Source organism: Martes martes (genome assembly GCF_963455335.1).
Source record: "Martes martes genome assembly, chromosome: 14".
NCBI lineage: Eukaryota > Metazoa > Chordata > Mammalia > Carnivora > Mustelidae > Martes > Martes martes.
Window position 1 is genome coordinate 344,202 of NC_137902.1, and position 19,122 is coordinate 363,323.

The window sequence follows — 19,122 nt, forward strand, 5'->3', positions numbered from 1 at the left end:
CTCGAAGAACTCGTGGTCCCGCGGGAAGCGCACCCGCCGCGCCGCGAAGTGGAAGGGCGGGGCCCCGGCCGCCGGGTTCCTCTCCACAGGCAGCGGCTCGGCCGCCCCGGGTGCCCCCAACAGGCGGGAGTGCAGCGCGGGCGGCAGCTGCATCGCCCTGCGCGCCGGCGGCCCCACAGCCTACCGGCCACCGTCCGTGAGCCGGGCGGGGCGGGGCCGGAAGTGACGTCGGGCAATTTCCGCTGCCGGCGCGGGCCGCGGGGCTTCGGCGGGCTGGGTTCGGACGCGCGGTGCCCGCGGTGAGTCCGGCCGGGGGTGGCGGCGCCTGAGCCTGGGGGGCGGCGGGGCGGACGCGGCCCTCGTTCCGTGCGCGCCCGGCCGGCTTGCGCAGCGCCTCCCCGCGCCTGCTGCCCGCGGCTCGCCCCCGGACCGCGCGCTGTCAGACCCGGACGCCCGCGCGCTGGCGCCGCCCTGGCCGCCGCGCCGTCCCGCCGACCGTAGGGTCCGCGCGCGGGACCCGCACCCGCGGACCGCCGCCCGGGGACGCCCGCACGGTCCCTCCCAGCCTCCCTGCGCGCGGCGCGTCCGCCTCCCGCGGGCAAGGCTGGGGCGGCCCCTGGGCCGTTCTGCCCCCGAGCCGCGCACCGGACCCGAGCCCGCGCGGTCGTGGCGGTCCGCGCTCCCTCGTAGCGCTTCTTGTTGGACGAAGCCGCTCCGTCTCCTTGGCCCAGTGGCCCTCGCTTGACCGGCCAGGCCCTGTCAGTCCGCCTGCCTTCCTGGCGTCCTGCGTCCCGCCCGCGCCCGAGACGTGCGGGGCCGTGCGCCATGCGCGGTGCCCCCGGGGGGACGGAGAGGCGGGCGCGGCCACCCTGGAGCCTCTGCCTGGCTGAGGAGACGCCCGTCCGGCTGGAAGACGGTTCCCCACTGAGCGTGGTGCGGAGCTAAGGGGCGCCGGGTGCTGGGGGCCCTGGGCGGCGGGCGGGTGGCTCTGAGGCCGACCCCACTGCTCACCCAGATGGTCCCGCCTGGAGTAGGGCGCACACGTGCTCGCGGTGGGCCGGGGGACGGGGTTCTGTGTCTTCAACAAAGGAAAACGTACCTTTGAAGTGTAATTCTGAAGGTACAATGACCTCACCTCGTTCTGGAAGGAAAGGCTTGTGCCTGTGTGCCCCGTCTGTCCCGTCGCGGCCGGGAAGAGCTCTGGACCGACCGTTGCTCATCTCATGAAAAAGCATTGAGAGTCCTGACTTTCTCACAAATTGTGTAACGTTTTCCGGGCCCCTTTGTGCAGTTGGCTTTGAGCCCTCAGCAAAGACCCGCTGCGACTTCTCTCTGCCTCACTCACTCCCGGGGAAGCAGGCACCCGGCCCCCTCCTGTACCCCGCTGCTGGCTCACGGTGGGGAGGGGGTTCCGCCCCTCCCCCAGGGCTGTTTGGCCGCCAACAGAGGAGCTCAGGAGCGGCAGAAAGACGTCAGAAAGACGAGTGGGCCCTGGTGACCAGATGCTCCTGAGCTGTTCTCAGTGGGCGCCGTTGCCGTTTTCGGTGGGATGCGTCTGTTGATGGTCCGGTTCTCTGGCCTCCTGCCCACTAAATACCCAGAGCACCCTTCTGGTGGCTGTGACAACCGGAAGTGTCCCTTACACACTTCCCGATGTCCTCCTGGGAGGTCCTGCCCGCCGGGGAGAGCCACAGTTAGTGCCGGAGTCATCCACATCCCCACGGAGACCTGGCTTCCTTAGGATCTTTGTGACGAGGGCGTGTCTGTGCTTGTATTTTTACCACAAACACAAGGTTTCCTGCAGATAGTTCCCTCGGATGATCATTCTTCTGAAGGGCTCTCCCCCTGCTTGTACCTGATGGACAGGTGTTTTTTTGGTGGGAAGCGCAGTGTGCTTGCCATCTGGCGTGAGGAAGGGCCCTCAGTCCAGCCAGTACGGGACAAGCCAGATTGTTGAGGACCCCTCGTAGCGCATGGATGAAACTGGATGCCCTTAGATTCGGAGAGGTCAGGGGGAAAGTTCCCGTGTCCTCTTTGCTGTCTTGCTTGTACGTTGCACTGCCTGGTTCCAGGTCCTCTGTGATTAGTAAGGTGCCTGATGGTTTGGGATGCTGTCAGTTCCCAAACTCGGATCCAGGGTTCCTTTTGCTCGGATCCAGGGTTCCTTTTGTAAAACCAGCCTGTTCTCTAGTGACGACGCCACTGGAACTTACTGGGTGTGGGCTCTTTGGTGCTTTATAAGGGTGATTGTGCAGCAGCTCTGTGGGTAGGAGTAATAGTCACTTCTTGTCAGAAGCCCAGAGAGGCCAAGTTCCTTGCCTAGGGCCCCACAGCTCAGAGCTGGCCAAGTCAGGGTTCAGACTGGCTGGGACTCCACAACCCATACCCTGCTGTGCCTCATGTCGGTGGCTGTGGTTACCATGAGCGCCTCCTGATTCGTAAGTGTGCGTGTTTGTGCTTAATTCTTCTGCTGTTACCTTTGGAGATGGCCTGGCCCTGGCCAGTTCTCAGTGTCTGCTACAAGACTAGAGCTTCACTTTCTCGGTGTGGAGATGCAAATTAATACTCATTAGTTAGCAAACGTGGCGTGTGTGCCGAGTCTTTGCTTGATGCTCGACGTTGAACTGGGGCCGCCTCGTCCTCACCAGACCTGTTAGCACAGTTTTGTTTTTATAAACAGCTTTCCTCTCACTTTTAGGAGAACCTGTTGTGATGTTTAAGAGCCAAAACTATGAGTGAATTTCGGATTCACCACGACGTCAATGAGCTGCTCAGCTTGCTGCGTGTCCATGGTGGGGATGGGGCTGAGGTCTATATCGACCTGCTGCAGAAGAACAGGACACCCTATGTCACAACCACTGTATCTGCACACAGTGCCAAGGTGGGTTCCGTCCCTGGTGCTGCGCTGGGCACCGGGCAAGCTGGGCCCCGTCCTGGTGTAGCTTGTGCACAGAGTTCACAAGTTTCCTGACGGAGCAGCCATAGCACCACCAGTGTCGACGGCAGACAGTACTTGTGGAAGGCTTTTCTTGGACCACGTCCTCTGCTCAACTCAGTGCTTCTGATGATTCCTCATACAAGCTCTTGTTACCCACCCTGTTGTACAGATGAGTAGATGAGGCTCAGGGAGAGTGCTGGGATGTCAGCCTAACCTCAGAACCCAGGTGCTGGGTCCCATGAGGAAGGAGATTCATATTCCTCTGGGTGGAAAGGAGGCTCCCTGTGGCGCCCGGCTGGCTCAGTTTGTGGACCAGCTGGATCTCGGGGTCATGAGTTTGAGTCCCACAGTGGGCGTAGAAATTACTTAAATAAAAAACTTGAAAAGAAAAGGAAGGTCCTGGTATTAACTGTATTGAAATCCCTTTAAAACAGGTTTTTCTATCTTTATTCAAATAATGTATAATTCAAAATTATGCGTTTTCAGTAAAGAGAATTTTTAAACTTATTTCTAGAAACACACTATGAACCTTCAGTTATTTAAATAGGTTAGTAACGGCACCAGGATAATTAGGAAAATTTACTGAGCAGGCGGTGTTTGGGAACACAGAAGTGAGTATAATTTATTACAAAGGGAACACCATAAATCAGTGAGCAAACATAACCCAGAGCCCGTGCCTAATTCCAGAGGGAAGAGCACTGAATGTATGAAGCAAATGCATAAAATGGTAAAAAAAGAAAAAAATCCAAGTGGCTATTTCCTGATCTCAGGCTGAGGAAGCAGGAGGGAAACTGCAGAGGAGTATGTAGGGCTAACAGCGTTTGTTGCATTTAAGTCTTGTTTCAGAGGTATGTGATCATTTAGCCTACCTAGTTGCACTGTTTCGGTTTTTGTGTTTAATTTTCTGGAAGATTTTTTTTTAAGATTTTATTTATTTATTTGATAGAGATGACAAGTAGGCAGAGAGAGAGGAGGAAGCAGGCTCCCAGCTGAGCAGAGAGCCCGATGTGGGGCTCGATCCCGGGACCCTGAGACCACGACCCGAGCCGAAGGCAGAGGCTTAACCCACTGAGCCCCCCAGGCGCCCTATTGTTACTATTATTATTTATTTCGTTTATTTATTTGACAGGGAAAGAACAAGCGCACAAGCAGGGGGAGTGGCAGAGGGAGAGAGAGAAGCAGACTCCCCGCTGAGCAGGGAGCCCAATGTTGGGCTTGATCCTAGGACTCTGGGACCATGACCTGAGCCAAAGGCAGACACTTAAGCAACTGAGCCACCCAGGTGCCCCTCCGGAAGATTTTTTAAAAGTTGTTTGCTATTGTCACTGAATCTCTCATGTTTATGCTTTTGAGGTTAAAATAGCGGAATTTTCTCGTACTCCAGAAGATTTTCTAAAAAAGTATGATGAACTGAAATCTAAAAACACAAGGAACCTTGACCCGCTGGTATACCTGTTATCAAAACTCACGGAAGACAGAGAGGTAACGGCTGTGTGGGCTCGTGTGGGGAGTGTCGGGCAAGGCGACTGCGATGCGGGTTTCTGACGAGCTCGTCCGCTGGGGTTGCTCTGATGGACACTCACGAGATTTGCTCCGTTGACACAACACCTCTGACGGCACATTGCTGCCCACGTGTAGCTTCTTTCCCTGCCTTGTGCCCTTTGACGTGACGTAGGAACGTGTCTGGAGCTTCAGAAGGGACAGTGACTCACGCTGGCAATAAACTTGAGGGCAGCACAGCTGTTACCTCCCAGGGTGGGGGCCTTTATTTTTCATCTTGTCAGGTGTGTTTTCGTGCGTTGTGCATTGCACGTGTGCTGCTTGCCACACTAAGAAAAGCACTTAGTGTCGAGGCCGGCGGAGCCGCTGCACCCCCAAGCGTCCAGGGAGGTGATCGGCCCTCTCCCTCTGCAGGCCCAGGGCCTGTTCAGGGGTACAGGGTGCAGCTAGGCCCATTGGACTGTCCGCGCTGGGGATGGACAAAGGGAAGTGGTCTCGCCGCGGCCTGGGAGACTGGCAGAGTGTCGCGAAAGGCCCATGCCCTTGGGAGTGGAGTTTGGGAATTGGCTCTCGAGCGGCCTTGGGGTTATCCTCCTCTCCTGCGTTGGAGCTGTGGCACCTCGCAGCAGGAGACGCTGAGAGACGGGACTGCAGCCTGGGGGCTCACGGGGGTCCTGCCGTCCCTCCGCGTGGAGTCGGGAAAGAAGGGAGCCAGGGCTGGCCCGTCTTGTGTGTTTCCAGACTCTGCAGTATTTACAGCAGAACGCGAAGGAGCGCGCCGAGCTCGCCGCCAGTGCTGCAGGTGGCGCCGCCAGCTTCAGCGCCCCGGCCGCGACCTCCAGGATCTCGGCGCAGGAGCTGGAGGAGCTGAGGAAGCAGCTCGGCAGCGTGGCCGCGGGCTCCACGCCGCAGCAGGTATGGAACCCCCTGCCGCCCTTGCGGGGGACAGTCCTGGACCACAGGCCTAGACGACAGTGCAGGAAGGTTCTGACCCACCAGGCTATCGGGCTTGCCTGCTGGGGACCCTGGCGGGGCTCTCAGCCTCCGTTAATTGTGATTCTTCCTTTCCCTCGATTAGTTTTTTGACAGCTTGTTTGTGTAAGATTGTACTTTATAGATCATTTTCTCTACGCCGTCTTCTGTCTCTCGTATCTAAAAACTGCTTCCTCCTGCTCTCAGTTTCACGTCCTGCCACAGCCTCCTGCTGTGCCTCTGTCGTGGTCCCCGTGACCTTCAGGCCCCTCGGAGCAGCGCCCCGTGAGGGCCTGAGCAGAGTCTCTGCTTGTCCAGTTCAGTGGCTCCGACAGGCACGACGGCCAGTGCTGGTTGGGAGTGTCTTACATCAGCACCTCAGGTGTCCTCACTCTGCTACCCTGTATGACAGATGAGGAAATAGTTGGCACCCACCCTCTCTCTGGCCACCCTTGACCTGGAACTTCTGAAAGCTGGGTCCCTCGAACTGCCCTGGTCAGCCTCCGGTGGCCCGTGCCACAGGAGGACCACTGCTCTGGGCATGTGCTGCAGGTGCCGGCCTCTCCCCCTGGCCCTGAGGGGCCTAGGTGGGGGCCCCCTTCTCCAGTTGGCCGTCCCTGGGCCCTTGTCTCCACCCATCAGGTCATGTCTAGACTTTGTGCCACCAGGATAAAGCCATTGAATCTATGGAGGTGTGCCCAGGAAGGGTGCAGCCCGTTCCTGGTGCTCCTGGTGTACCTGGGGGTCCTGCAGACTGAGAGCCTGAGGAGGGGTGGGGTCCCTGTCTTACAGCCAGCGCCTTGCACCGTGACGGGCCTGGAGATGCTCATCTCTTCACATCTCTACTGAGCCTTCACGTGTTGAGCGATTGACTTCTCCCGTGGCCTAGATGTCTGTTTTAAGTGTTGGTACTGAAAGTGTGTCTCTCTTTGTTTTTGAAAATATCGTCACCAGTCTCTGGAACTTACAAGAAAGCTGCTTCGAGATAAGCAAAACAAAAAAAATTCGGGCCAGCGCCTCCCCGTCTTTCCACCATGGGTATACGAGAGACCCACACTGGTTGGGGATTTCCTGACTGGCTCAGGCGTGAGCACAGACACGGCCGTGCCGATAGGTATGTGATGCGCGTGTCCAACGTCCGGGCGCCCTTGAGCGGCGCGGCCGTCCCTCCTGAGCTCTCATCCTTGGTGGCGCCAGGGTCTTAGGTCCTCGCTGCCTCGGCGCGTCCCTTTCTCTCCTGCTCCCCCCGCCCTACCTGCCAAGTGCGTCCTCCGGGCTTGCTCTCAGGTCTTCCTTGCTACTTTCCCGTTGCAGGGTGACCTCGTTTGTTTTAGGGAATCTTATTGCCTCTGTTGCAATCCCAGATCTCTACCCCCAGGACGTCTCCCTGAATTTTGGTCTCCCGTGGGCATCCGTCTGTCGTGTGTGCCTGCGGTGGGGCTCCTAACTTCCCTCTCCCTTCCACTTTTCACATGGTGACTGGTGTCACAATTCACCGGGTCCTGGAGCTGGGGGTGGCACCTGTGTTTGCTTCCGCCGCGGCACTGACCTGGTCCCAGGTCCCCCACCTCCCTCTGCCTCTCTTGCCCAGACACGGTCCTTCTGCTCTCACTGGCTTGGGGCTCAGCACCTCCCCAGAGCTCCCTGTGGTACAGGAAGGTCTGGATCTGCCCTGTCTAGTGCGGTGCAGCTCGTGTGGCTGAGCAGTGGATGTCTGGCTCCCTCTCACTTGGCCCAGGTAGCCGGCGGCGTGGGGCCTCGCACCCAGCCCTGCTGCTGTCATTGCAGAGCTAGCGGCTTTGAGCCTGCCTCTGGCCTGTGTCCCTCATGGCCTGTCTGGTGACTGCCCCAGTGCTGGCAGACGGGCCTCCTGGCCACGTCTCACCATGCAGTGTCCCTCACCCTGGCTCGTTCCCGTGTCCCTTCAGAGCTCAGCCTCCAGGCCGGCTGTGCCGCCCTTGGCTGTTCCTTTCCTCGGCCTGTGACCTGGTCCTTTTCCACGTGCGGGCAGGGTGCTGGAGGGGCATGGTGGCATCTGCCCCCAAGGCCAGGGGCCCTACCCCAAGGCCAGCTGACCCGGTGCTGTACCCCTCACCCCCCTCGGAGAGCGTCCACTGGGGCTCTAACTGGGGCTATGCTCAGATTTCAAGTGAGTGGTGGCGTGGCTTGGTGGCAATTCCTGGACGGCACCCCCGCGCTTGGGGAACAGGAAGATAACCCTCACTGCTTCAGTCGGAGCCGTGAGCGAGCTTGTCCTGACAGCTGCTGGCGTCGTGGAGAGGAAACGGAGCTGGAAGTTCACGTGACCCGTGCCACGCACGGACAGGTGGCTGCTGGGCTCAGAGCCTGTGTCCTGCCGTCAGCAGGCTGGCGTGCGGGTGTGTGATGCCAGCTGAGCTTTTGTGAACGGACAAGTGTGGGACAGTGCCATCCGGAGCCACCAGGCCTGGGTTCTGGGATGCCGTGGGGCTGACGGGGCCACCCACTGGGCCAGCTGCGCAAGGCTGGGCTGCGAGGCAAGGGCACGCACGGAGACACCCTTCTGTCACTGCCACCTCTGGCTCCCCACGTGTGGTGGTCTGTCCCAGCAGGTGCTCAGGAGGACAGCGAGGGTTGTCCTGGGGCTGTGAACCGAGAGGGGCAGGGAGCTGCCGGGGCCAGGAGGCGTTTGGCCGGCGGCCTTGGTTGATGGCATAGGACCGTGCTCAGTTAGGTGGTGGTAAGGAAGCCACCTCGTACAGTGCACACATGCTAGAAATTGTCACTGCTTTAAAGTCTTCAAAGACAGTCTTATTCCATGGCAACGCAGACCTGTTGTAATAAGTGCTGTAAGAGCAGCTTACATCAGAAATGCTTCTTCAGTCCTTAACTTTATTCTCTTAAATGTCGAGCTTTTACTTGTGTCCAGAGGGTTTTGTCTGCCTGGTGCTTTAAGGCTGTGGCACATTGCCCAGGCCCGACCTGTCCTGTGCTCCTGGTGCTTTCAGAATCCCGGCCTTTGTGCCTCCCTGGGATGAGTCAGATCCCAGTGAACAGCCAGATTCTCATGGCCTTGAGTGTTTGAGGGAATCACGGGGAAATCAGAAGGTGCCGGAGTAGACGAGGTTAGGAGAAAGGTCAGTGGGAGTGAGAGGCCCTGGAAGTGAGGCCGTGGCCCAGCTGTTGTCTACGGCCCACAGGCACGCTGCCCCTGGCCTCCCAGGAGTCGGCCGTGGTGGAGGACCTGCTGTATGTGCTGGTGGGTGTGGACGGCAGGTACATCACCGCCCAGCCCCTCACCGGGAGGCAGAGCCGCACCTTCCTCGTGGACCCCAACCTCGACTTGTCCATCAGGGAGCTGGTGAACAGGATCCTCCCCGTGGCTGCCAGTTACTCCACAGTGACCAGGTAGGCGCCCGACCGGCCCCGAGGCTGGACGCGGGCCTTCCCGGGCGCTCTTCACCCTGCGGCGCACGCTTTGCGTCCGCGAGGGCCGTTTGAATCCTCTCCTAGAAAGCGTCCTCGTCTTGTTGCGACCCGCTCTCATGCCTGGCACGGTTTTGAAGGGCCTGGGGACGAGTGCAGGGGCTGGTGTCTAAGCGCTTGAGAGGGGAGGGGGCTCAGAACATCTGACCTCTAATCGGAAAATGTAGCCTCCCCTGCTCATGGGTCCCGGGTGCTCTTTTCCCTCCTAGGTTCATTGAAGAAAAGTCTTCCTTCGAATACGGACAGGTGAACCACGCCTTGGCGGCCGCCATGAGAACCCTAGTGAAGGAGTACCTGATCCTGGTCACGCAGCTGGAGCAGCTGCAGAGGCAGGGCCTGCTGTCCCTCCAGAAGCTCTGGTTCTACATCCAGCCGGCCATGCGCACCGTCGACATCCTGGCCTCCCTGGGTACGTGCCTGCCCCCCGCCTCGCTGCGCCGGCCAGGCCCTGGGAGAGACTTGGGGCAGCGGGCAGGCACGTTCCATGGTGGAGCGGGTCGTGGCGTGTGGAGGAGAAACTCCCAGGCCGGGCACGAGGCATCCGTTTCTTCACCAAGGACGCCAGGGTGTGAGGCCAAAGCCTGTATTGCTTCCGGTTTAGTCTGTGGGAGGAAGACTCTGGAAGCCCTTACTGACGAACGCTCGTTAGTGGTTTCGAGCTTACGGTTTGAGTGTCTCCCACAGCAGCATCGTCTGTCCCTAGAAGGAGGTCCTGGTCTGTTGTCACCTAGCTGGGGCAGCCACGGGCGCCCCTTCTCAGCTGACTGCTGCCTCCCCTCCTGGCAGCCACCTCGGTGGATAAAGGCGAGTGTGTCGGGGGGTCCACCCTGAGCCTTCTCCACGACCGGAGCTTCAACTACACGGGCGACAGTCAGGCGCAGGAGCTGTGCTTGTACCTCACCAAGGCCGCCAGTGTGCCTTACTTTGAGATTCTGGAAAAGTGGATCTACAGAGGGATAATCGATGACCCGTACAGGTAGGGCTCGCGGAGCCTGAGGGAGTCGGGCACGACACCCACGTGCAGCCACGCAGCCCAGAGAGGCTTCAGCACGCCGAGGGGCGCTCCTGGCCTCCGCCGTGGGCTTCTGTCCCGGCTGCCGAGGGCTCCTTCCCAGTCTGGGGGTTTCAGTACCTTCAAGGAGCCAGGCGGCTCGTGGACAGCTCTGTCGCGTTGAGTACTGCTGAAGTACTTTCAAAGTCAAGGCTAGAAGTAGTGTTTTTGTGCTGCTGGTTCCAGTAACAGTCTGAGGGGAGGGCCTGACAAGGAACGTGTTTTAAAACCGTGCCTCGCTAAGTAACGTCTGACACAGGCATGAAGGGGTCGCGCCCCTGCTGTGGGGACCGGCTTGTTGCCTGGTTTCGCATGGGAGGGAAGTGCTGCATTTCCCGACGGGTGGAACCAAAGAGAGGTCAGCCTGCAGCCCCGTAGCCCTGAATTGCCTCACAGCCTCCGGGCAGGCGGACAGCTGGGCACTGACAGGTGACACTGCTCATGGGCGTGGGAGCTCCTGAGCCTGCTGGGCTGGTGAGCTCGGCTTGCCGCCTGAGAGCGTCCTGTGCTCGCCAGCGAGTTCATGGTGGAGGAGCACGAGCTGCGGAAGGAGAAGATCCAGGAGGACTATAACGACAAGTACTGGGACCAGCGGTACACCGTGGTGCAGCGGCAGATCCCCTCCTTCCTGCAGAAGATGGCCGGCAAGGTGCTCAGCACAGGTGAGCCCCTGCCCCAGCCCAGTGCACGCTTGCCCTCTGTCCTGTGGCTCTGTCATCGTGTGCCCTGCTGCAGGGCAGGTGCCCTGCTGTGCACAGGGCTGGAACAGCCTCCGCAGAGCCTTCCTGCGCCTCGTCGTCCTGTCCAGCTCCTGTGGCTCTGGGTGCCATTGTTTTGTTCTCTGGCCCTGGGAGCTTGTCTCACAGATGACTTTTCTCCACTACTTTGTTTCTAGAACTCTGTTAGCATTGACAGGAAAATTTCTTTCCTGTTCCCAGCCGGCCCCAGACACGCAGCTTTTCCACACCAACGTCCAGCTCTCCTGCTGCCTGTGGACACCCGCTGGGTGTCCCGTGAACTCACCCAGTCCCGGCACAGACCACCCAGGGTTGGTGGGTGTGGGCTCCCCGGCCTCAGAGCCCAGGCTCTCAAGGCGGCCCCCGCGTCTACAGTGTCGGGTCCCTAGGCCGCCTGCACTGCCGTCTGATGTGGCTGCGCGTTGGAGGTTCCCGGGACGCCCCTCTGCAGGGTTGACGATTTGCTAGGACGGCTCACGGAACTCAGGGAAACACCGTGTTTTCTAGATCACCGGGTTGTTAGAAAGGACGCAAGTGAGCAGCCAGGTGAAGAGGTCCGCGGGTCGAGGTCTGGGCGGGTGCCGAGCGCGGGAGCTCCTACGCGCCTGGCTCCGGGGGCGCCGCCCACGTGTGGATGTGTTTGCCACCCGGACACGCGCCACGCTGCTCCGTTTAGGGGTTTTAGGGAGGTTCCGCGACCCAGGCGCCAGTGAGGGAATCTTTGGCCGTTGGTGACTTCTTCCGCCTCCGGCCCCTCCCCATCCCCGGCCCCAGGGGACGGGACCAGACCTCCAGCCTCTGGTCACAGGGTTGGGTCCCCGGCACGCAGCCCCCATCCCGAGCTGTCCGGGGACCGCCTGGAGTCACCTCGCAGGGGCAAACTCAGCTGCTCGAAAGGGCCTCCTGGGTCTTGAGGTCGCAAGGGTTGTCGGAGCTCGGTGCCAGCAGTGGGGACAGAGGCCAAGGGTCCGTGTCCTTGTGGGTCACTCTCATACACCACCACAGGAAAAGCGGTCAAGGACATGGGCCTCAGTGGCCCAGCGGTGTTCCAGTCGCCATCACATGGGCTGGGAACCGGAGTTAGCAGCACAGAAGGGCTGAGGTACTAGACAGGTTTAAGCCAGGGACTCGGTCAAGGATGCGGTTGGAAGATGACAGGATCTCATTCTCCGAAAGCTTCTTGGAATTATTTCTGTGCTCTTTGTCAGAAAACCCTGGCTAAGAGAGGGCCCAGCCCGTTAGAGGATTGTGCTTCTGTCCTTCGTGGACATCAGTTGTGTTTCCCTGCCTTGTGTAAAGGACTCTAGAACCGTGTTTCCAGGCCCCAGCTAGTATTGGGGTCACAGGATCCGAGGTTCAGGCCTGTGGTTTAGTGTCCGTATATAGTGAAATTTTTAATCTGTTTTTTCCTTGTCTTTTCAGGAAAATACCTGAATGTAGTCAGAGAGTGTGGTCACGATGTCACCTGCCCCGTGGCCAAGGAGATCATCTACACCTTGAAGGAGCGAGCATATGTTGAGCAAATCGAGAAGGCTTTTAACTACGCCAGCAAGGTCCTGCTGGCCTTCCTGATGGAGGAAAAGGAGCTCGTGGCACACCTGAGGTGAGCTTCTGCCTTCTAGCTCAGCTCGTGGAGCCCTCCCGGTGTCTGACTGAGGCCAGACACTGTTAGCGGCCCCGTTTTGTCACTAGAAACACGAGCACGCTGCCAGGTTGTCTCCAGCCTAAGAACCTTGCACATTTGTGACCCTGCCACCTTGGTCCTGCTTCCCAAGAGGCCCAGTGGGGCCGTGTCTGCCAGTGTTACCTTGTCAGAGGTGGTCCAGCTTGCCAGCCTTGCCCCCATGCAGGGCCACCAGCCCCTTCTGGGCAGTGTTTCTTGCTGTAGTTGGACACCGAGGTCCTTCACCCATGCCTAAGAGCTGTTCGTTTCTGCTCTTTTGAAGCTGACCGCCGGTCTCCCCTTTCTAACGTACTTCTCTGGTCTATGGCCTTAGCCCCCTGAACGCACATGATCTTGTCTGATCCAAGAAGCTGAGCAGGGTTGGGCCAGTTAGTACGGTCTGTGTACTTTTCCGTGGGGAGTGCTGCAGGCCTCGGGGCTCACCCTCCCTGGGCTGTGCGGCCCAAGCCCACCCGTGCCCACCACATCGTCCAAACCGCGGGTGGTGGTGGGAGCCGTGTGTCTGCGCGCAGCTCTTCCTTGCCGGCTGCCTGTCGGTTTTCCCGAGTCTGGGCCACTCCGCATGACCTCCGGGCCCCACCTGCCCTTCAGGTCCATCAAGCGCTACTTCCTGATGGACCAGGGGGACTTCTTCGTGCACTTCATGGACCTCACTGAGGACGAGCTGAAGAAACCGGTGGACGACATCACACCCACCCGTCTGGAGGCGCTCCTGGAGCTGGCCCTGCGCATGAGCACGGCCAACACGGACCCCTTCAAGGATGATCTCAAGGTGGGCTGGGGGCCGGGGCCGGGGCAGCACCCTCAGACCCGCGCTCCTGTGTCCAGAGGGGTGGAGCGGCCGCCTGAGCAGGACAGCCTACGTAAAACCCGGGGGGGACCTGACTCCTGCCGGTGCTACCGCAGCTCACCCTTGGGCAGCACGGGTGTGAATCGAGCAGGCGTGCTCACGTGCAGCTTTTCTCGTCGGTGCAGTGCAGTGACATGAACACATTTCCTTTTTACTAACATTTCCTCCTTTGTAGCTTGCTTTATCGTGAGGACACACCCCGTGCTACAGCGCACGAGACACGTGCTCATCACCTGCGTCTGCGAGCCTTCCAGGCAGCTGTAGGCTGTTCGCAGTCCGGGTTAGGGGAGGTCAGCAGACCCCCGTGGGTTTTCAGCTGAACCAGCATGTTCACAGTCAGCCATGACTTGCTGTGTAGTTCCTCGTTTACACCACTGGGTAGCTTACGAATAATCTCTGCGCTTCTCTTTTTTGGCTTTGGCGGAGGCGGCTGAGGCCTTACCGGCAGGCACTTGTTTCGTAAGCCGCCTTCCTGACGCACAGTCTACCAGAGGAAGCTGTGTCTGTCCTGGACTTGCTTCTCCAGCTCACGCGGCTGCTGGGCTGCGGCGGCAGGCAGGACGCAACGCTTTTTTTTTTTTTTTTTAAGATTTTATTTTTTTATTTGACAGAGATCACAAGTAGGCAGAGAGGCAGGCAGAGAGGGGGGAAGCAGGCTCCCCACTGACCAGAGAGCTGGATATGGGGCTCGATCCCAGGACCCTGAGATCATGACCTGAGCCCAAGGCAGAGGATTAACCCAGGTGGGTGGCGACGCTTTTTTCTTTCTTTCTCAAGATCGATCTGATGCCTCATGACCTCATCACTCAGCTCCTGCGGGTTCTGGCCATCGAGACCAAGCAGGAGAAGGCGATGGTCCATGCCGACCCCACTGAGCTCACGCTGAGCGGCCTAGAGGCCTTCTCTTTCGACTATGTCGTCAAGTGGCCCCTGTCGCTGATTATCAATAGGTGAGCGTTGGTCCTTCCGGCGCTGGCTTCCGTGGACGTGCTTCCAGGCTTGCAGAGAAGGCGGGTCGTGTCCGCTCAGCAGACCGCTCAGAGCAGCTGTGTGTGGTCACTCCTGTGCAGGGTGGGCTGCCTGGCTCCTGGGGCACAGGACGGCATCAGTGGCGTAAGAGCCTCTGCCGCCGTGTGCCGTGAGCATCACGATGTCCAAGGCCAGCGGCGCCCACCGGGTGTCGTTCAGCATCCTGTGTGCCCCTCTTCTCGCAGGAAAGCACTGACGCGCTACCAGATGCTCTTCCGGCACATGTTCTACTGCAAGCACGTGGAGCGGCAGCTCTGCAACGTCTGGATCAGCAACAAGGCCGCCAAGCAGTACTCGCCGCGCTCCGCGAAGTGGTGCGTCCCTCCGCTCCCCGTACGCCCTGCCCACAGCTCTCGAAAGGCGGCTTGTCACCCGCCTTGTCGCTTTTTGATCCGGGACAGGTTTCACACTGCAGTGTGGGGCCGTGGCCCCCACAGTGGACGCTGGCTCCGTCCCTCTGCTGTCGGTCACTAGCTGGTGACAGCAGGTGCCGTGTGTGCCTGTGTGTGGGCGCTCAGAGGAGGGGCCCCAACCACGGAGCGGGGGGCCCGCGGCGGCTGCAGCAGGAACCACCCTTGTGCTCACGCAGGTTTGCGGGCGCCTTCACCCTGCGGCAGCGGATGCTCAACTTTGTTCAGAACATTCAGTACTACATGATGTTTGAGGTGATGGAGCCCACCTGGCACATCCTGGAGAAAAACCTGAAATCCGTGAGTCTGAGCTTAACACGTTCCTAACACTGTAAAGGCTCTGCACCAACTGGGTCGCACCAAGTAGGTTCTTGGAGGGACGGAGGGTCGGACGTTGGGGGGTGACGCTGCGCCTGCCCCGGACTGGCGACAACGAGAGAGCAAAGCCCTCCGCACACAGAAGGCGTTTCCTTAGGAACATGGCCTGCTTGTGTGTGAGCCAGGCTGCGAGTGTTGGGGGGCGGGGAGCCTGGGGGCTGGGGTGGCTGTGTGCTCCACCCACACCCCTGCACACTCTGGGCTGTCAGCACGTCCCAGAAGCGCGAAGGGACAGCAGCAGCGTTTCCTTCTTAAGAACCAAAACCCTGGACTTTTGGCAGCACGTTGAGCATCCAAAGCCATTGGGTCACGTAAGGAAGGGAAACAACACAGAAGTGTGCAGAGCCTCAGCCTGGCCTGTGTAGGGCTGGTCTCCTTGAAAAGTCATGCTGCGAGCAAAGGCGGGTGCCCTCTCTCCACACAGGCGTCCAACATCGACGACGTCCTGGGCCACCACACGAGCTTCCTGGACAGCTGTCTGAAGGACTGCATGCTGACCAACCCCGAGCTGCTCAAAGTCTTCTCCAGACTCATGTCCGTGTGTGTCATGTTCACCAACTGCATGCAGGTGCGCCGCCCACCGTGCGCAGGCCCGTGTCCCCGAGCCCTCTTCGACCGCCAGGGGCCGGGGCCAGCAGCTGCCGCAGCTCTGTCCTCGGCCCTGTGCTGGGCACCTGGCATCTTTTTGTGCCGTTGCAGTTACTTGATTCAGTTACGAGTAGCTGCCTCAAAAGGCTGGTACAGAAAGTAAGTGTTGGGAGGCAGAGGGGGTGACGCGAGGTTCACCAGGGCTCTAGAGCCTGGGGGGTCGAGCTGGAGAGCATGGAACATGGTAGCCAACCTCTGGGGCCAGGAGCCTGGGAACCAGATCTGTCTGGGGCTCGCCGTCCTTTCAGAAGCCTGTTGGCGAGCTCCCGGACGGGCACCCTTGGAAGCCGTGTGGCCACACTGCGGCTCCCTGAGTTCACGTCTGCTGCCCGTGTGTGCTGCTCCGAGTCTGTAGATGGTGCCTCGGCTGTGCAGTGGCACATACTTTACTTGGGCCGGGTTCCTCGAAACTAACTGCAGCATTTCTTCCTGACCCCAAGAGATTTACGCAGAGCATGAAGTTGGACGGCGAGCTGGGCCGGCTGATGCTGGAGCACGGCACGATGCTGGGGCCGCCCACGGAGGCCGAGAGGGCGGAGGAACGTGCCCGGAAGGAGCTTGCTAGGAAGGTGTGTAGTGTCCGGCGCCTCCGCAGGCCCGCTGCTGGCCTGCGCTCTGTTTTCCTTTTGGTTAAAAAAGGCTCATCCCAATTAGGTTCCAAAACTGAGCTAGAGGATCTCCTCTCCAGACTTGTCCAAACCTCAGCTTGGCTGTGCTTGAGGGTGAGGGCACAGTTCCCCAGAGCAGGGCTTGGGGTGTCCACGGAGGGCCTGCCACGCAGGGCCCTGCAGTCGGTCCAGTTAGAGCCCAGCCTTAACTAGAAGGGCCGGGTGTGTCTGCCTCCTCAGAGGGGATGCTGGGGATGCGGCCTGCAGCGCCCGCCGCAGCTCCGGAGGGAGTCCAGCCCTGTGCTCCCGGCCCACGCCCTTGTGCCGAGAGGGAGCCAGGAGAAAATGCTGCAGCCCCTTGAAAATCTGAGCCACGTAAAGAACCCACGAGGTGCGCGGACTTGCCGTTTCCGTGTGGTGGGAGCAGGGCGGGGCGCCAGCTGCCCGAACGGAGCGTGTCTCTGTGTCCCACGGCCTCAGGAAGTTTTATGTCGCCTTGACTTTTATCACATGAAAACTTGCCCCAATCCCTTCTATTTTCTTTTTTTTTTTAAAGGAGGGGAGAGGGAAGCCAAGCTGGTGGGGAGAGGGCCGGGGTGGGGCCGGGGCGCTCACGGTGTCCGGCTGTGTCTTCCAGTACTTGGCTGAGCACGTGGACGCCCCCCAGCTGACCTCCAGCTTCGAGGCCACCATCAGCAAGTTTGACAAGAACTTCTCAGCGCATCTGCTTGACCTTCTGGCCCGCCTGAGCCTCTACAGCACTAGCGACTGCGAGCATAGCATGGCCAGCGTCATCTCCAGGTGGGTGCGGGTGGCCTCCGCGCACTGCCGAGGCACCGTCCTGTGCCCGTCGGGCCGGGGGTCCCAGCCTCCCCCCACGCTGCATGTGCTCCCCCACCGTGGCCTCAGGCCCCCTCGGGAAGGAGTGACTGAGGCGGGGTCTGCTGGGGCGCGCGGCTTCGCCCTTCGCCTCCGTGCTGCTGCTGGTCGCCTGAAGTGACAGAGGCTCGTGCGTGGCGGTTTGTGTTCAGTCGTGAGTGTGCACCAGTGTGTGCCAGGCCGCCCCGTCAGTGCCCCAGCACCGGTCCCTGTCTGTGTGCTGGGCTGGGTCAGCCTCACCCAACACTTGGCTCCCTGAGCCAGGACCCAGGATGCTGGCAGGGCCCCCCCAGCTCCCAGCCCTGGGCCGTGCATGGCAGCAGCATCACCCCGTTTTCAGAAGAGCAGCCAGGAGGTGGGCGAGGACAGGGCCAGCGGTGCTGCTCAGGCCAGGAAGTCACTGGGGGCAAACAGTGGGGGTCATGGCAGTGCTTATTAAAGCCTGCAGGTTTGGGCTCTTGGGACTAGGTGGGTCTTGTCACCACTCTCAGGAGCCGTAATGGAGCATTCCTGTTGACTCTGGGAGGGGCCCATTGGGGAGGACAGTGTAGGAGCGGTGAGGACAGGTGCAGGGGGCCAGCCAGTCTGTGGTTCTGGGGCCAGCAGGTTCCCATGGCCTGTGGAGCCTGGCAGTGTCCTGGATGCCCCGCTCTGCAGATGCCCCACTCTGATTCCCAAGGGATTGGGGGGTTGTCTGCCTGGGAAGCTGTCAGACAGGCGTCTGATGTCCTAAGTACAGAGCCTGGGAGGTGCCCACAGCCTGTGGCCCCCTCAGGCCCCTGTGCCAGGCAAGGCCGGCCCCGACATCCAGGGCAGGGGGGGGGGGACGGGTACTCTGCTGGAAGTGCTTCTGCCTGAACTCCAAATGAGGGGTTTCTGTTGTGCAGTTCTTGTGTTGCATGTGTGTTTACATTCTGCTGTCAGCACTGCTTGAACTGGGAAGGCTGTGTGGGCAGGTGTCCCTCGCACCGGGGGCAGAGCCGACCCTTCGCCTGTGGGGTGGTTGGCTTGCCTGGCCTGGCCCTGCAGGGCGACCCTCCCGGTGCGGCAGCCCAGCCCTCTCCTCCCACAGACTGGACTTCAACGGCTTCTACACGGAGCGCCTCGAGCGTCTGTCTGCAGAGAGGAGCCAGAAGGCAGTCCCCCAGGTGCCCGTGCCACGGGGCCCCCCGGCATCAGCACCCAGGGTCGCTGTCACCGCACAGTGAGGCCGCCGGTGCTGGGAAGAAAAGAGTTTGGAAGCTTTTACTGGAATATCGCCAAACCACCTGTTGTTTCTGTTTAAACATAAAGTTTGAACGTTGTCCCTGCCCTGCTGGCCTCAGGTCTCAGGGTCCTGGGTTCTGCTCTGCAGCGGCCACCCAGATCTGGGTGGGGGCGGGGGTCTCCACAGCTGTGCTCCTCTGTGAGCTGTCTTCAGTTGAGCAGGGCCACTTTTTAAAATGTTTTTCTTCTCAAATAAAGACAAAGTGAAAACATATGGTGTTTGAGCAACATGAAAATAATTACCAAGGTGCCATGCAGGGGACAGGGTCCAGGTGCCCACACATGGTCTGGTACACTGGCCTGGACCCCCAGAAATCCATCATCATGCCAGGACGCTCCTGCATCATGCCAGGGCTCCTGGCACTAGGGGGCAGCATGGTCCTCTAGCTGTCACAGGGCCTGCCCGAGGCTGGGTCAGTCCTGAGGACACCGGCAGGGCTGGGGAACCTGACCCCGGCCTGCCCTGCTGCTGGGACCCCCACCACAGTGCTCTGCGGTGCTCCTGCCGTGCTGCCCACCTGCCAAAGGTCATGTGTCACTGTCCCAGTTCAGCTCTGAGCACCTGCTTCCGGAGAGGGGTGTCCTGGTGGGCAAGGAGGAATGAGAGCCAGAAGCAGGCTCCTGGAGGCAGCCTGGGTCCCCCCCCTTGCAGCCAGGGTGTGGGCAGCCTCAGCCTGTCCACTGCCTTGCACAGAAGGTACCGTGGA

The 19,122-nt window shown here is 60.1% G+C and overlaps 2 protein-coding genes across 7 annotated transcripts in view; one reads left to right on the forward strand and one right to left on the reverse strand.

Moving 5' to 3' along the window:
- The window catches only part of ZNF511 (zinc finger protein 511), a 28,746-nt gene extending 28,534 nt beyond the window's left edge, over window positions 1-212 (reverse strand). Inside the window, exon 1 of one of the 5 annotated variants that reach the window (XM_080822398.1) lies at window positions 1-202. In XM_080822398.1, the coding sequence (XP_080678524.1) occupies window positions 1-153 (153 nt within the window). In that variant the 5' untranslated portion in view covers window positions 154-202. The other 4 variants (XM_080822395.1, XM_080822396.1, XM_080822397.1 and 1 more) reach the window with 4 other exon arrangements.
- On the forward strand, window positions 194-18,619 carry TUBGCP2 (tubulin gamma complex component 2). 2 transcript variants are annotated; one of them, XM_080822390.1, is made up of 18 exons: window positions 194-299; window positions 2,699-2,881; window positions 4,292-4,420; window positions 5,180-5,353; window positions 6,365-6,524; window positions 8,590-8,797; window positions 9,085-9,284; window positions 9,662-9,851; window positions 10,443-10,588; window positions 12,086-12,266; window positions 12,939-13,119; window positions 13,975-14,147; window positions 14,412-14,540; window positions 14,816-14,936; window positions 15,439-15,582; window positions 16,103-16,231; window positions 16,908-17,071; window positions 18,222-18,619. In XM_080822390.1, exons 2-18 carry the CDS (start codon window positions 2,732-2,734, stop codon window positions 18,355-18,357), a joined length of 2,715 nt encoding a protein of 904 aa, XP_080678516.1. In that variant the 5' UTR covers window positions 194-299; window positions 2,699-2,731; the 3' UTR covers window positions 18,358-18,619. The 2 variants fall into 2 exon arrangements, with proteins under 2 accessions (XP_080678516.1, XP_080678517.1); XM_080822391.1 differs by having other exon boundaries at window positions 279-299; window positions 2,681-2,881.
- The last annotated feature ends 503 nt before the right edge of the window (window positions 18,620-19,122 follow it).

Coding starts and splice junctions, on each gene's coding strand:
- TUBGCP2 (XM_080822390.1), top strand. CDS start 2,732: ATGAGTGAATTTCGGATTCACCACGACGTCAATGAGCTGCTCAGCTTG. Junction 9,285..9,661: donor CGACATCCTGGCCTCCCTGG/GTACGTGCCTGC, acceptor CCCTCCTGGCAG/CCACCTCGGTGGATAAAGGC. Junction 16,232..16,907: donor GGAAGGAGCTTGCTAGGAAG/GTGTGTAGTGTC, acceptor TGTGTCTTCCAG/TACTTGGCTGAGCACGTGGA.